Raw genomic sequence first — 12,351 nt, forward strand, 5'->3', positions numbered from 1 at the left:
TACCCTGCAGAGATCTGAGGAGCAGGTAACCATGGTCCTCATCAGTTCACCAGAGTGTAGAATGCCAACACAGAGAAAGTGGAAGGTAACTGGAGATAACGGAAAGTAACGTTACCAATAATGCAATGTTTTGCGGTAATCAGTGGTAACCATAGATGTGTTTACTACTGTTGCCAGGCAGCCTTACTTTCACTCTCTACAATGTCTTGCCTATTCACAGACTTGTTTTGAATACCTATTGGAACACACCAATACAAGTAATAGAAAATAAGAAATGTTCTGGAGCTTTTTAAAATGGTTCGATAGATATGGTATGCGTGCTGTACAGCATAGAGGGTTTTGTATCTAAGTTGGATGAAAACTCTTGAATAAAGTATTTTAAATTAACTTAATTATAATATAAGCCTATACAAAGTCAAGTAGTACAAGTACCTATGCAAGGTATGCTACAGCAGTTGTGCTTAGTTGCATAATTAACATCTGGCAATAATTATTAGCTTGAAAGTCACCTCCCAGATCGACAGGATGGATAGGCAGACAGACAGACAGACAACCCCCCCCCCCACACATACACACACACACACACACCTGGCATGCCCGACGGGACACAAATTAATTACAAAATCATTTCTGCACCCTTAATGAATTAGGGGAGAGAATCAAGTGCTCAATTAAATGATTAGGTTCTGAGCTACAGCAAAGTCGTTGCAAATTCCAGTCAAAGCCAGAGTATTAGAAGCAATCTGCCTTCAACAGACCTGACCATTGTCCCTTATCAGGGAGCTGAGTGCTAGCATTTTCCTATCAGCGCGAGAGCTGGTACTGCATATGTTTCTCTGCCTCCGTCTCTCTGTCACTCTTTCTCTTGCCCTCATCATTATTGTTAGAGCTCTGTTTTTGTACACCATCTTCCCCCTCGTCTTCATTTGTCATTCTTCATTTCATTTCCCTTCCCTTCTCCCCTCCCCTCTCTCTGTCTCTCTCTTTTTGCTCCTGCACTCTCTTTCTCCCTCCAGGCAGCAAGGGAAAAGCAGAACTCTCAGGCCCAGTTGAAAGCGCTGAGCCAGCAGACTGAGGCGGCCCGCAGGGAGTTTGCTGAGATCCTGGGCCGTCTGGCCCAGCGCGAAGAAGAGCTCCACCGCAAGGACGTGGAGTTGTCCGAGACCCGCCAGCGCCAGTTATCACTGGAGCAGGAAATCCGTGAGGTATGGGGTTGAACGTCCAGAATTCTACAATATCTTACAAATCACAGTAGGGACAAAAAAAAAAAGTTTGAATCCATAAGTCAGGTGCCTGGATAGCTCAGTTGGTAGAGCGGGCGCCCATATGTAGAGGTTTACTCCATGCAGCGGGCCCGAGTTCAACTCCGACCTGCGGCCCTTTGCTGCATGTCATTGCCCCTCTCTCTCCCCTTTCATGTCTTCAACTGTCCTTTAAAAATAAAAGCCGGAAAAATGCCGAATAAAATAATCTTTAAAAATCAGTAGACATATTTCTTTTTTAATGAATGCTTGCAGGGTTTCCACTGCTCTTAAAAACTCTAAAAAAGTTTTTTAGGCCTCAAAAGTCTTAAATTGACTGAATTAATAAATCATTTTAAACAGGTCTTCGTTTTCCTACGTCAACATAACGCTACCTCTAATGCTTATTGAAATGCTCCCGCAGCATTTTTGAAAGTTTTTTTTAAAATTTATTCTAGGGGCTTGTAGTTCTTTCTTTCGCAAGTCCAAAAATAATTGCAGTTGCTAACATTGTATTTGAAGCCTACTGCTTCTTATGCAAGAAAGCAATTAAGCTGGGAACGTTGTGTGTATAAGCGCTGGAGTCTCATGCAAAAAGTAAGAAACATCTAACAGCTGCACATTAGCATTCTTGTACAAATCCCAGTCTAACCACAGACATTTTAATTTAATTCTGTTGGCAGACCAATTTGTTCAGTTTGAGGTGTTAAAAGTAAAAATGAACTGAAACCTCAGCTTAAGAGTAATTGAACAAGCTTTGATCAGATTCTAACAGATCCTAACCCCTAGGTGAGGGAGGCCTCCGCTGCCCTGGAGGAGGAGACTCAGCGTCTAGCCGATGTCCAGGCTAGACTCAAGGAAGAGAACCATAGGCTGGAGGAGCGAGCGGACACCCAAGCCCGCCGCTGTCAGAGAGATCAGGACACACAGGCCGAGCTCCAGGCCGCTCTAAAGCAGACGACCTCCGCCCATGCTCAGCTAGTCCAGCAGTTGGCTGAGGAACAGAGCTCCAAGAAGGAGCTCCAGAAGAGCTGCGTTGAGCTCCAAGCTAAGCTAACTGCGGCGCAGGAGGAGAGGGCTGCACTGGGGCAGCAGCTGCAGCTCCAGAGGGAGGTGCATCAGAAAGAACTGGACAACACAAAGGCCATGATGGAGGGCAGCGGGACAAAGAAGTACAGAGAAGTGTACGACATGCTCAAGCTCTGCCGTCAGGAACGGGATGACATTCAGGCACACCTGACGGAGGTCAAGGTAAGCCCTTTTTTTTAAATTAATAAGCTCAAAGTATTAATTTTTTTTCCATAAAGGAAAAGTACAGTTAAAGAGCAACTATTATACTACTTTTCTGGTCTTTGTTTTTGATTCAGGACACCTTTAGAGTAGCCGGACATGATTCACCACACAATAAACTATGTAGATTATTGGAAAACTTTTTTATGGTTCTGCGGAGGCTCCACACACAGCTTTCGCCATAGCCTACATAAGTGGCCTGATGTTCATACTTGCGCTGGTGTGTGCGTCCAGCCAGCGTGTGTTTGTGTGTTGTGTGTGTGTGTGTCTGCGTGTGGTGGAGCGAGGGAGAAGTGAGAGAGTGGGGGCGATTAGCTTCAGAGAGAGTACCGACTCTAGAGTCATAGTGAGAGGAACAAAGTGTCTCCCCTGTGTTTTCTGACCAATGTGAGACATCTTAAGCGGGAAAAGTTAACCCGCTTCTTGATTTCGTGTTTCTTATGGAGACGGAGAACCAGGAAATGAGAAGGGAGGAATGCAACGTTACAAAGCCATGGCTGATCAGCATGCGGCGCTGCAACGTGTAGTAGGGCTGCACAATTAATCGAATTTTAATCGCGATCACGATTTGGACTTCCCACGATCCAACATTTGCGTGATCGAGCGATATTTTTTTATATGCATCATTTCATAGAACGTCCGGGTTTTTTGCAAGCCCATCTCCCGCTCCATAAAGCCGTCTGCTCAGTAGCCATCGAGATAGTTCACTGCACCCCGTGCACTAAGTTTCTAGATGTAACAGTCACAGAGGACAGAGAGTAGCGTGAGGAAAACTCAACAGATAACAGTCGGTTAAGACTCAAGATAGTGGCAGTGGCGTCGGTCTCAAGGTTTACCAGTTTACCATTAAACGCAACACTTTGTCCCATTTGTTGTTTTTCAGACAACAGCAGTGACCAGTGCTAGTCTGTGCTAGTAGCATCTGTTAGCTGTTAGCTCTTCGAGACGCACCGTGCTAATGTCCTCGCATCCGCTCAATGCTGTTTATATGGATTGGTTTAATTTGCGCATGACCCATTTCGTCGGTAAAGCCGTGCTTGTGTGATCTGTCTACGCTCTCTCGTCCTACTCTCTCTCCTCTTACGCCGCGCCCGCCACACAGCGGCCGCCGGTCCACACTTCTGATATTTGTCTACGTTTTAATTTTTCATTAGCACAGCTGTATATTGTTAGTATGGGGGCAAACCTGTTATTGTACCAGTGTTCCCATGGTAACTCTGTTATCGCGGCCGCACGGTGAAGAACCAGAAGAAGTTACTGAATGCAACTAACTTCAGTTGGTAGAGTAACGCGTGAGACGAAGGCTGCTGGACCGGACCAGAGATGTGACCCATGGCCAGAATATCATAGTTCATAAAAATGCAGCGCGTGAAGGTACAGACGTTTATACACACGACGTGTGATCCGCGTTCGACCCGTGCTGGACCCGTTCATGATGAGTCAGCCTCTCTCTGTGAGTAGCGTCCATCACACTCCCTCTCAGTTATAAATAGCCTATGTGACAATAAAATTTGTTTTGGTTAAAATCAACAAATAATCGTGAGAATAATCGCGATAAATTTTGATCAAAATAATCGCGATTATCATTTTGGCAATAATCGTGCAGCCCTAACGTGTAGTTACATTTTTTGAGAGGTGCGTGTCAGGCTACGGCGTAGGGTCCTGCGTAGGTTTTTGTCGTCACATACCTACGCATGTAGCAACAGCGTAGAAGTATAACACAGCCTTTACCGTCATCTGCAGCTCCTCTGAAAGCTTGGTTTAGGCTCGGTCGTGGAGCAGCATGACGTAGCGTGATGTAGGTAAGTCCTCGCCTGTAACGTGGACGAGAGCAGGCGGGAGCAGCCGGGGCGGTGACAAAACTCTGCAGTCAAGTTCGACAGTTTGCAGCCATTTTCTGCGGCCTTCAGGCTGAACAGGAAGTGACAGAAACACTCACATCCTGTTAGGTCCAATTTGATAAAAGGTTGTCAGCTTGTAAGTCTGCAGTTGTTTTTGTTATGACAGAGTAGCTGTCAAAATGCTTTACATGTGATCTGTTGCTGAAGTTAATAAACAACAGATTGTAGATGATCCGTAAGATAGATTTAGTCTCTCTGACTTCTGAACGTCACCACCAGCCACACGCCATGTGTTCTGTTCAGAATAAGCATTTAAATCAGACAAATAGCAATTAAAATCCCCCCAATCGGTTCTGAACCAATCAGCTGTTAGATTAACTGGGACCCAGGCGTTTCCCATCATGCCCTGGGTCCGCCTGGGTCTTGCAGTCAGTGGAGAGCAACTGCGTCTCAAACCTGCGGCCTCCTTGATCCTGTGATGTTATCGTTGCCCACATGTGCATGACGTCAGAGCTAGTCAGGATCAAGTCACACAAATCTAACTGGCATGCAACGGGTGGGGATCGCCGGGGGTCGATTCTCCGTGTACCTGGCTCATCTCGAACGAGCCTATTGACATAGACATATCTTGGAAATTCCAAGATCCCACTGAGATCCAATGACAGCCGAGCGTTCAGAGCTGGGCACAGCTATCCCAAACTGCCTGCAGGGCTCACGTCAAAATGCATTTACCTCATTATTTGGCGCTGTGGTATCGTTTAACATGGCTATAAAACATTATATAACAACATTTGTAGGTCAGAAAAGACGAAAAAGCATAATATGTGCTCTTTAATGAAAGAGTTTGACATTTTTGGGAAATACTCACTTCTTTGGAGAAAATTAGATATTCCCAATCTCATGTCTGTGCAGTTAGTGTATGTGTAGCTTGAGCCAGCAGCCGGATAGCTTAGCTTAGCATTTAGACTGGAAACAGCTGCTGATATAAGAAAAACATGAAATCTGCTTCAAATATTTTTTATTATGAAGCTTAATTTCAAAAATGTCACAAAATTGTATTACAGTGCTTCTTTTTAAAGTATACAAAATAAATAAGGAAGGTGAATAAGGATAAATAAATAAATAACAAACTAAATAAATAGCAAAAAAACTAACAAATGAAAGTCCCTAATCCCTACCCGCAATAACCCACCCTGGACTGGAATCAGGCTACTACTTGTCCTGTAAAATAAGATTCCAAAGGTTACCAAATGAAATTTGTCCTTAAGGATGAACCGGATCCTCTCATGGTGAAGCGTGTCCATCGTCTCCGTGAGCCATATCTTCAGTGTTGATCCCTATTTCTTTTTCCAGAATAAGAGGATACATTTCTCTGCAGTGAGAATTTCATATGCCATGAAGTGCTGTTGTGCCAGTGTCATTCTCTTAGCTTCATTGGATATCCCTGAGAGTACTAAAATTGGTTCTGGGATAATTTGAATATTTAAATACCTTAGACATGAAGAAATCTAATTGAAATTAATATCCTGTCATCAGTGATTTTAAACGTGTTTGCGCAACTTTGCCCCCAAAACAAGCCTCACTGTAATTCAAACACTGGAATGTTTTTACCTTTGGACGGAACCAGGCTTTTCCCCCTTTATGCTAAGCTAAGCTAACCGGCTGCTGGTTTTAGGGACATATTTATCATACAGACATTAGTGAGGGTTCAGTTGAACTCTTTGCAAGAAATTGTATTTCCAAACGTACCTAAAGGCCCCTCCAAAATGCAGTGCTTAGCTCCAAGTTATGTATCAGATGTGACAAAATCTAAGACATCTCTGAGATGTCAGGGTCATAAGCCATCCAAAGAGATGTTTTTTTCTTAGCACCTAGTCATGGATCACAGAGTGCCACACAGTAATTGACATTTAGAGTATCACAGGCACACACTTCACATTCAACGCAGGGTAACGTGCCTCAGCCACTAAACATCTGGCCTATTTCCGACTCAGTGAGACACAAACAAAATCCTCATTTAGAGTCATTTTTTTCATTGGCCGCGGCTCTGTCCTCTGAGTATGGATGAATCAAGGATAGCTGAGCTCTTAATGGTGTGTGGTGCCCCGTGGATCCTCACGGCCATTCCAAAGCTCCAAGCGTGAATATTTAAAAAAACTCTGATATCAGACCTCAGAAGTCTCATCAAGGCAGTGCCGGAGATAAGGGACTCCACTTGACTTCCTTCCCCCAGTGCCCTAACCGCCTCCCTCCCTTCGATATCTCCGATGATGATCCCTCATGGGTACATTGTTTCTTAAGGGGCATGGTCCTCCCTGATATGGTTGAGTTTAGCCCATTAGCGGTGCTGAATTGCATTAATATCTGACATAGCTCATTGTAATGGTGTCATTTCCGAGTGTGGTGAGGACAAGGGCGTTTGCGAGAATGTTTTAAACTACTAGCCTACGGGTGCTGCAGATGTCCCTAAGAAGCCCACCCAGTATTCACATAGCACAGCCAGAGGCCTGTATTATGATTTAGATACAGTCAACTGTCAGAAAAAAAGCTTAAAATATTCTTATTTTCTTATGCTTGTCCTCTCAGTCTTGATTTCTCCTCCACTCTCTTCTCTCTTGCTGTCTCTCTCTGTCTTAATCCCTCTCTTACTGCCTCCCTCCAGTTCTAATTTAGCATTTCCATCTGTTTGTCCTCTCTCTTTTTTACTTCTTCATTTTTTCTTTGTTTGTGTCACTCCCAGTCCTCAGTCATTGTTGTTTGTTCCACTTCACTATATCTTCAGTTGTGTGATAATGTAATCACTGTAGATAGAAAGCTTATGTCTGAGACAGGATTTGCCTTTGCAAGCTTTAGCTGGACTGAGACATGAATTAAGAACTTAGACCATGATTTAAGAGTCTTGGCAATGGCATTATCATTTCTCTCCACCCATTACATGATGTTCTGTGTTTGTTTGTTTGGCACAGAATGCCACTTCAGACCTTATTGTGAGTTTACCCTGTACATGCCAGATCTTTTACTAATTGTTAAGGGTCACTGCCAAATTTGGCATGCTTTATATATGATCCACAAAGCCGCATTTATGTCAATGAAATGGCAACTTTGAAAATGTATTCTACTCGCCCAGTTTATTTTAGAGCTTGGAAATCACAAACCGACTGAAATTCAAACTGCAAATTGCTTTTAAGTTGATATTTGTTTTGCAGCAGATACACCATCAGTCCTTCATATCTTTATTAATTGCCTGTGTATCATGTCTGTGTTAAACACCCATTCTCTGCTAGGCGGATGCAGCGTCAGGCAGGGAGCTGTGTGGGGCGCTGCGCATCAAGTTGGACAGGATGAAGGATGAGTGTGATAAGCTGGCAGCACAGCTGAGCACAAAAGACGAGGCGCACACACTTCTCCACAAAAAGTACCAGCTACTCAAACAGGAACTGGATGACAAAGTAAGCCCAGACTCCTTTGACAAGTTTTTCAAAACTAGTGACTCATATCGAGTGACGTGATACTTCCAATAAACGTGGAGCATGGGTTATCATATCGGTTAAGTACATCTATCCTCAGCCGAAGTTTTCCAATATTTGTGCTGATTCTAATTAATTGTGACAGATGAAGTCCAAGGACATTGAAAGGAAAGACAGCAGCCAATCTAGTTTTAATAGGAGCATGCTCTTCACTGAATCTGCAGGCTAAGGCTGCACGGTACGAGGAAAATATGCAGTGTGCGATAACATTGTTCAATATCTCTAACAATATTAATTGTGAGAAATAAACAGATATTAAACTTTACTCAGTTCTGCAATTCTGCTGCATTCAGTATTCTGCAAAAATATGACAAAGAATTTAAAACAAATTAAAGGAAATAATTTCCAACATTCTTTTATTTGACAAACTAAACAATGAATTAAATATAAAAGGCACCACTAAAAAATAATGAGAGTTGCATTTTAAAGTGATATTTTTTACTGATATTTTCTTTCAACTAACACTAAAAATCTCTTTATGTCATTTGTAATTGCCAACAACGATATATAGTGGAGGCCTAGTGTAGGCTTCACATTGCAACTTTGACACCTTAGTTGATGCTATACACAAGGAGAAAAAATAAAGGCATTTGACTATGAAAAGACAACCAGATAATGCATATCTAGTCTAGAAGACTGGATATTCATGCAGCAATCATACAAATAACCAGAACAGTAACTCCTCTGCTGGGTCAGATATGATTGCAACAGGAAGCAAAACAGGCATATACAAACCTACAAGGACATAGATTTCCTTCCTTCCTGGCATTAAGATCCAGGATTTCTGGTAAGGTCATATGGTCATACAAACCTAAGAAGGCTTTGAAAGGTTGAGCGGTGCCAAATCAGCACTATTTTTTTACAAGGGCTTTATCAATACGTCTGCCAGTGTTTTACAACAGCAGTTTGTAGTATTGAACAACTATTCACTTCTCTGACAGGCCCCTGATAAGTTGTATGGGGCTCTTTGGGGATCCATGTATTGATTTGAAATTGGGTGAATGGAGGAAAGAAGAACTATTATATAATGTAACATTGGTGGTGTATTATCCCAGAGACAAGATAATGATGCACAGTCCCCGGGCAGCAATAATCAGTTGGTTCCTGGACAAATCGATCAAATGTGTCCTAGTAGGGGCCCTGAAACTAATGACAGTGCAGGCCAGAGACAGAAACTTAACCAGGTCTGTTTGTGTGAGGGGAAACTGAATGGCTCTCTGCTGCCCAAGGTGGGTCCTTCTTTCTGCGTGTCAATTATTGAGTAAACTGTAACAACTTTACAGTTTACTGCTGTGATGAACGTGTTTATATTGTCCTGTAAGATTCCAATGACACATAGCTAAAAACTAGAGTTGTTCCAACGCTGATACCAGTGTTGGACGTGCCTCCTATACTACCAAAAATGCTTGTAAATGTATTTTGACGAGTATGCACAACTCTGCACCGATCCGTATTGGGAAGGAAAAAAATGGTATCAAAACATCTCTACTAAAAACACCAGACAACGATCGCTAATTTGAATCTTCAATACTCGACTCAGCTCTCTCCCGTCCTCCGCAGGTCAGGCTGGTTGAGCGGAGACGCGCTTCCGAGTCAGAGCTTGTTAAGCTGGAGGAGAAGGTGTTGGAGATGGAGGCAGAGCAAGAGGCAGTCCTTACTTCCATAGGGGAGGAACTAGATGCAGCTTGTCGCAGCCTGGCTCGGAACGGTGAAGACAAACTACAGGTATTTTATATAATCTTATCTCACTTTGTTTTGATTGTTGTGTGTGTTTAAAGCTGCATGTAGCAATTGTGGCCACTATATGGCTTTAACCCTCATGTTGTCCTTGGGTCAAACTGACCCGTTTTCAGTAAATGTTTTTATTTTATTTGTCACACACAAAAAAATGGGCCGTTAAAATAAGAAAAATCTGAAACTTTTTCGGAAAAAAACACAAAAAGCACCCACAACATTGAAAAAGTGACATAAATGTTGGAAAAAGCGATAATAATGTTGAAAAAAAGTGACTATGGTTGATGGGAAGACAACACAAGGGTTAAAACAAACTCACAGATGCTAATAACATCGGCATGAAAATGAACGTGGCTGCATACATTTGCCTATTTACACACCCAGCATGCAGACAAAGATCAACCTAAGCATCCAATTGGAGCTGTGCAATATCGGTCCAATATTGACTCGCTCATTAGCTCTGATGGGCCACCAACAAAGAAATTTGGGTCGTTAGTTTGCTAGATGCTCAACTCTCCAAACCAGTGGCTTGTTTAAATCAGCTTTTTGTCAGGTAATGCTGGGCAACTGGCATGCACTTACCTTGTCTGAAATGGTTTGTTGAGAATGGCTGTCTACAGTTTTACTGTAAGTATATGTGGTGAGATCTGTGGAACTGAACCATTCAATATCCGTGTGGGCCAGAGATCCAGAACAGTGAGGTAAAAAGATGGAATTTGGCACTATTAGCAACTCGTTTACATGATCAAGTCATTTGATTTCATGCTAATATGTATATTTAATTGGATCAGTATTTCCTCTATGTTGATTTTGTAGTGGCGGCCCGTCTTAGCAAAAGTTCTCCCGCCACGGTATCAGAAATAGGGCAGACTCACAATGTATTCGCGGTTGCTTTTTAAATAATCCTGCCGACATAATGCATCCCCGTTGGCTGCCAGTCACATTGTAAATAAACAAGTGGAACAATTTAGAGGTTTTTGGGCCTGTCCAGTTTAACTCCACATACTGTTGTGTTGATGTCGTTTATTGTCAAAACGTTTACTTTCTTCCGAGTTGACTATTAAAAGATAAGCTCCACCAAAAACGTCACCGCGGTGGGTCTGTTCTGACTGGACTTCAACTTGTTAGTTCTTGTATGGTTGTATGTTGTTGTTTGGACAGACCTGCCCAAGCTGCTAAAATAAAAATACTAACGGCAACACTGTGTACACTGTATGTCATTTCCGTAATTAAGCTGGACAGGCTTTTGAGACTTGAGATGAAGCCATATTAGAGGAAAAACAGAAGAGAAAACAGTCTACTTTTCTGATGTTGTGAGTCTAGTTCTAACATACAAAGTGTATAAGTTCAGTTTACCCAGCAGTCTTGGTTTAAGTATTAAAGTTAAAGAAATAATCTCGAAGAACATACAGACGCTTTGTCAATGCCACCTTCATCTAAGCCCACTAGGGCTGCAACTGACAGTTATTATTGTCATCGATTTATTTGCAGATTCAATTTTCAATTAATCATCAACAAATAAAACACCAGAACTGAGTAAAAAATATCCATCATAATTTCCTAGAGCCCAAAGTGACAAATTCAAATGTCTTGTTAAAATTTGGGTGACTGGTTTGTCTGTCCAAACCCCAAAATAATAGATTTACCATAATGTAAGATAAGGAAAGGCAGTACATTTTTACATTTCAGTATTTTTGCTTGAAAGATTAACTGAACGATTGATTGATTATCATAATAGTTGCTTCTCTGTTGATCGACTATCCTGCACATACTGTACTGAATACTGTGATCGCGTAGCTTGCTAACTCACAGGTTGATGTTGTTTTCTGAAGGGAAGGGATTTTTTAAAAACAACAACACAGAGAGAGCAGAAGGTAAGGGGCGTTATCCTGGAAATATACTTTTGATCAAGACTAGGGGCTTCATAATGGGACAAAATTCTATCCAAAACAAACCTTTCTGTTACAGTAGTTATTGCATTCAACTATTGCAGGTATACTTATTCAAACAAAGTATAGTGTAGCATAATTCTCTGAGTGTACAGTACATAATATATACATATATACAGGAAATACTTACACCCTTATACACTAATAAACCCATGATACTCACACTTACTCCCTCTCTACAGTACATGCTTGAAGCTAGTTTTCCTCTGCTCCACCAAGCTAATGAACCCAGCCAGCACTTATCAGCTCGTATAGATTTCCCAATCTTGTCCAGCAGTGCTCGACCAGACATGCGAGCCAACCCCTCGCGTCATCTGTAATCTGTCATGTTGAAAAGAAGTCAAACTCACAAATGATTGGCCTAATGAGGGGAATCATTAACAGTTCAGGGGTATATTAGGTTTCAGTTACCTCATGATACCCTTCTTCCTTCTCTTCAGAAGCACTAATGCAAGAAGTTGTAAGACAGTGTAGCGCTACATTGAAAGTTAAGGAATTCATTGGGGTAGTGTGCTGCCATATGGGAGATGAGGAGGTACTGAGTGTTGGCAGTTAATAATCAGTCACCAAGGAAGATTTTTGACATCTTTTATTTGTTGCCCTAAAAAAATAAACCTTGTTGGATACTTCATAGGACTGGGACGATATGCTGTTGTCCCGATTCAATTCTTTCACCATACATGGGTGCTGATTCAATTAGTAGTGCCATTTTCATAAATTGTAATTCTAGAAGTATTGTGATTTGACTGTATTGACTTTTTTTTTTTTT

The 12,351-nt window shown here is 42.0% G+C and overlaps 1 protein-coding gene across 5 annotated transcripts in view; it reads left to right on the forward strand.

Moving 5' to 3' along the window:
• The window catches only part of cep128 (centrosomal protein 128), a 55,814-nt gene that overhangs the window by 15,157 nt on the left and 28,306 nt on the right, over positions 1 to 12,351 (forward strand). For all 5 annotated transcript variants that reach the window (XR_004336120.1, XM_032542524.1, XM_032542527.1 and 2 more), the window contains 4 exons: positions 1,017 to 1,205; positions 2,031 to 2,492; positions 7,657 to 7,821; positions 9,460 to 9,624. Coding sequence is in view for 4 of the 5 variants with exons in the window: in XM_032542524.1 (XP_032398415.1) it covers positions 1,017 to 1,205; positions 2,031 to 2,492; positions 7,657 to 7,821; positions 9,460 to 9,624 (981 nt within the window). In the remaining variant the exon portion in view is untranslated. The remainder of the gene's footprint in view (positions 1 to 1,016; positions 1,206 to 2,030; positions 2,493 to 7,656; positions 7,822 to 9,459; positions 9,625 to 12,351) is intronic.

Source organism: Etheostoma spectabile, chromosome 18 (assembly GCF_008692095.1).
Source record: "Etheostoma spectabile isolate EspeVRDwgs_2016 chromosome 18, UIUC_Espe_1.0, whole genome shotgun sequence".
Taxonomy (NCBI): Eukaryota; Metazoa; Chordata; class Actinopteri; order Perciformes; family Percidae; genus Etheostoma; species Etheostoma spectabile.